Below are 5,000 nucleotides of genomic sequence, written 5' to 3' on the forward strand. Positions count from 1 at the left end.
AACACTGGGTTGACCCACATACTCCTGGCCGTTAGTTCGTGTGCTATAAGTCGTAAAATTGTGGGGCCCCTTATGTTTAGAATAAAAACAAATACAAAACAAAACAAATATTATATATTTCGCTACCCAGAAGAATGCATCATTGCATCGATTGAAGTCATCTAGTATATTAAATAACCCTCCCTATTTTTACAGGAAAATCGTCATATTTGTTACGATGCAATGAAAGTTTTCTTTTTGAGATCTGTTTTGTACATCACATAATTTGAAGAAAATTATTTCTTATACCAGTAATAACTGAATGCTGTTATAAAGATTTTGTTTTGTTGAATAAATCATGTATAGTATGTACTTATTACTTTCGAATTTGAATGATAAAAAATCCTGAAAGTGGTCGGTATGGAGAGAGTTGACTGATGGGCTCGAGGGTGTGGGTTAATCCAACGGTGCTTTTACGGAGCACAATTGGCCTGAAGGACTTAGTTTGTCGTGTTTTATCTCCTTACTGACAAAACAAAGAACGACTGGATAAGACAGAGAAGGAAATAACATTAATCATTTATACGGTTGAGTTTGAAGCTGATTTCACACATTTAGCGTAGAGTAACTTTCATTGTGGCAAGAATAAGAGGATTTTTATATGAATGTGGTTTGTTAAATAATTTCTACATTATTAAAAGGAAACGTGATTACAATGAATTAAGAAACCTTGTCATTGAATCGTAATGGTTTAAGCAAATAATTAATTCACTTACAACATAAATCTCCCCTCTGGATTGCCCGGCGTGATAGTTTGTAACAATCACCACTCAATATGTACTTAAGAGCTAAGTGGTTTATAGAATATTTTAAAATACATTTTAAAAATTATATAGAGATGATGTATGGTAATGGAAGGTGATGTTTGTAGTAAAAATAATATTAATATTATAATACATGCAACGAACAATAGTGTGCCAGGGAATCTGTTACTATCTACTTCCTATAGTTTGGAATAATTACACTTAATATTGTTAGGGTCGATCTCAACGTACTTTTTCACCAGTCTTGTTAAATTCATGTCTCAAATCATTTTTGTGAGTGGAAACATTCAAACTGTATCGACAAGTCAGAGCCTACATTTCATTACAGCAAGCAGTGATAATCTGTGTTTAATTATTTGATTTTTATACAAGAACACAAGGAGGTCACATGACCATATTATAAGATGATATTTTATATTCTAAATTGATGAAAGAATTCCCTTGTTGACAATTAATTATGTCAAAAACAATTTTTGATGATTTTAAACGACTTTGGCAAAATGTTCCAACTGTTAACAACAAAACAAGGTTCTAAAATACATTTTTGAAAACCAAACTTGATGAAACGATGAGAATTGAATATTCAGCAAATTAACTTTGGTGAAATGAAATTCTATCTTGTAATTTATATACTCTTTGGCTAAAGAAAACAGTATCGACAAGATTGTGTTGAATTATACTGTGTAGCCTCAATAACCTTACTTAAATAGCATTGGTTCTTATAAGACAGTCATTAGAATATACCGGTGTGTTTTTGGAACTTTGTGGATTTGAAAATTCATTCTTTTTCAAAATTATGTTACAATTGATTTAGAATCTCATTAACCTCATTGACAGTGTCAGCAATGCCATGAGATAAATCCTCGTTAACAATGTTACTTCTAGTTGATGTTACTGTTACAATCCTTCCCCTATACGAGACAATCTATTGTACACTTCACCATCTCAATGTGACATTCTATACCGTCAAGACCATCACGTCTATTCATGGCTTTCCTGCCGACATTCAGAATCACCACCGACTTCTCATCAAACAGGTAAATGACATAATTTGTTATTCAGAAAAAGTGATTGGAGCAGGCACTTATGTTGATAACAACAAGAGATGAAGTGAGAAGGAAAGTGCCAGAAGGCAATAGAGAATAAAAATGTCGCGGCGGTGATGGGGGTTTGAACCCGCGACCTTACTGGTACGACACAACTCCGCCTGGCCGGGAACAGCGTGACTCTACCGTATGAGCTATCCACGATCGTACCAGTAAGGTCACGGGTTCAAACCCCCATCACCGCCGCGAATTTTTTATTCTCTATTGTCTTCTGGCACTTTCCTACTCACTTCATCTCAAGTTGACATTATGAAGGTTTTCCATAGATTTTATATCGGTCAATTCAAACATGAACTGACAGAAGATCGTTTTTCATCGGGAATGAAAACTTTTACTTCTGGTCTCGACAGATTAAGTTCAAGTTCAAGGTCAATGCCTTCAATCTGAAAAATGCACGTTTGTCCATTGCTGTAGATATTTCTGAGACTATAATTAATTCTTCCTGACTGTTACAATGAAATTCTGGATAAATAGATTTATAACGTTTGGCTGAAATCGCTATTTTTCAATATATAAAACATCTGATGGGCCGCAATTTCATTTAATACATTTTGACTCATTTTAATCTGTCGAGACTTGAAATTAAAATTTGATGGCCAAATAGAACAAACATAAAGGTGTTTAAATAAATAAAATAAATAGATTATTAAATAAATGAATGAATAACAAATATATAAATTGTATTCATCCATCAGGAAATTGTTTTTACAAACGTGGGTTGCAAAAAAAAAACAATAAATTAATATCATAAAATTTTATATTTACATAATTTTATAAAGCAATTCGGTTAAAAAAATAAAATCAATAGTAAAAGTAAAAGTGCATCTTATTATTAATACATATATAAATGATTTATTTCGTCAGTGTATGGCAGAAACGCCGAGCTTTGTAGACATGATTACTATGTTAGCATACAATTTTAGACCAGGAATAAGTGCAAAATATAAATATGAAATGATGTTATCGAGTGGTCTTGAGTTCGATCCCAGTCAAGGCAGAATGGTTTTATGGGCTGATTTTCTCTTGTATTTTTCTTTCTACTTTGACAGTGCGTTATCGACATCTTTTCAAACTGTAACTCACTCAATCCTAGAGATTTTTGCTACTTTTCAAAATTGGAAAAAAAAGTATTAAAAATCAGCATGTACATAGATAGTTTCATTCAACTATCATTAACATGTAAAAACTAAAAACATTAGCTTTGATACTACGCCTATAATTTGTCTCAGAAAAAATGTAATAAATAGGCATGGGGTAAAAGTAACCCCGGGTAAACGACGGATATAGTCGGTGTTAGGGTTGAGTGAGTTAAATGTTGTATCGTTCGTGTGTTAAGTTTGTGGTTTATCTTCATGACAGAACCCGAAAAACACAATTGTGATGTCAATGTATTTTATTTTTTTAAAAGAAAGAAACAAAATATTCTGATTTCTTGACGGGAATTGTGATTAAAATATCGAATGAATGAATAGGGGTGATTTGATTCAATGTGTATAAATTAGTTAACGGTCTTGATAACATAAAATTACAATGATTTTTAAAATTACTCTAGAATTACCTTCACGCTTGGAGATCGATTCAACATAATATTTATTTCAAGATACTCAACCTCAATTATATTCCATACTTCCAAAACATGGAACAATTTGAAATTTCAAACTGAAAATGCCAAAGATTTTAATGAATTTAGAAATGTCCCTTATAGGGAAATTTTTGTTATAAAATACATATTATATGACTGAGCAATCATAATAAATGCCAATAATAAGAATGGGTGTATTTTAAAATCAAGTTTTCTTCTGTGCTTTTATCCGTTTATCTTTATCCTTCTTTAATATTTTTATCTCAAAGAATATGCAATGTGTAACGCCCAATATATTATTACTTATATTTTAAGGGCATTTAAGGAACATGTGGTCCATTTTAAAGCCTTATTCCTGATATGATATGATACGATATTACAATTATCACCATTTCTCGAACGGAAAACGCGCCTTTCCTTAGAATTTCAGTAAAAGGCAATCTGAATTGTTTTTGTTTGTTTGTTTGTTTGTTTAGTTTTTAGGTGTTTAACGGCGCTTTCAACACTATTTAGGTCATTTAAGCGCCCGGAATTAATTTTTTTTAAAATTGAATTTATTACTATATTAAGTAGGTATCTGACGATAATCCCAGATCAATATTTTCATGGAGAAAACACTAACAGCGATGCAAATGGGGTTTTAATGAAAGCTGAGTGGCATTCTTGTTACTCATCTCTTGGCGAAAATGGTTAAATCTAATGGAAGTTATTGTGTTCAACGCACTTCTCAATGAGTTCCAAACCCACAGCAACACTTAACATGTAGGACGAGGCACGAGGCCTTTGTGTGTGTGTGTGTGTGTGTGTGTGTGTGTGTGTGTTGTTTTTTTCTCTCTTCGTTTGATTCGACAGAGACAACGCTGTTACCACCCTGGTACTCATTTTACAACTGAGTGCGATGAGAGAATGTGAGTTATGAGCCTTTTTCAATGCACAATTTTGCGTCGCCCAGGGAAGGACTCGAACCAAGAACTTACCGGTCAAAACGCGAGTTTCCTATCAAAAGACCGTAAAGCCGCTCGAAAGAGAGAGAGAGAGAGAGAGAGAGAGAGAGAGAGAGAGAGAGAGAGAGAGAGGAGAGAGAAAATAGAAAGAGAGAGAGAGAGAGAGAGAGAGAGAGAGAGAGAGAGAGAGAGAGAGAGGCCATTGTATCATTAGCAGCAACAGAGTTGTCGTTATTGATTGAATTGATTGAATCATTATAAACAGTTTTGTAAGACCATCGATCTTCCCTCTATAATTCCGTTCACGTGCATTTGCTAAGCGCTCATTTTTCATCGACACCTGTATGTGCATTAAGAAAACGCTCATTTTCATTAAGGGCTAGTGTTATTCCTACAACCATCAAAAATGAAATTGTCATTATTAATGATGATTGCCACAATACCTACTGATCTAATTTTGAGTAATATGCTACCACTTAGTTGCAAAGCGCTTAGGGGCTGGCAACAGCAACAATAAAACATGTAAACGAATGACGTGTTGCGTTTAGAATTTTTAAAGCATGTA

General features: G+C 33.4%; 1 protein-coding gene across 2 annotated transcripts in view; it reads left to right on the plus strand.

Annotated features, from left to right (window-relative positions):
• Window positions 1-5,000, plus strand: part of LOC144968906 (uncharacterized) — a 49,250-nt gene that overhangs the window by 23,625 nt on the left and 20,625 nt on the right. Inside the window, exon 1 of one of the 2 annotated variants that reach the window (XM_078907747.1) lies at window positions 601-1,840. The exons of the other annotated variant lie outside the window; for it this stretch is intronic. Within the exon in view, the coding sequence (XP_078763873.1) occupies window positions 1,791-1,840 (50 nt within the window). The 5' untranslated portion in view covers window positions 601-1,790. Of the gene's footprint in view, window positions 1-600; window positions 1,841-5,000 lie in introns of those variants that run through there. 2 annotated transcript variants of the gene reach the window in all.

Source organism: Berghia stephanieae, chromosome 3 (genome assembly GCF_034508935.2).
Source record: "Berghia stephanieae isolate SIO BIC M18660-M18661 chromosome 3, UCSD_Bste_1.3, whole genome shotgun sequence".
Classification (NCBI taxonomy): domain Eukaryota; kingdom Metazoa; phylum Mollusca; class Gastropoda; order Nudibranchia; family Aeolidiidae; genus Berghia; species Berghia stephanieae.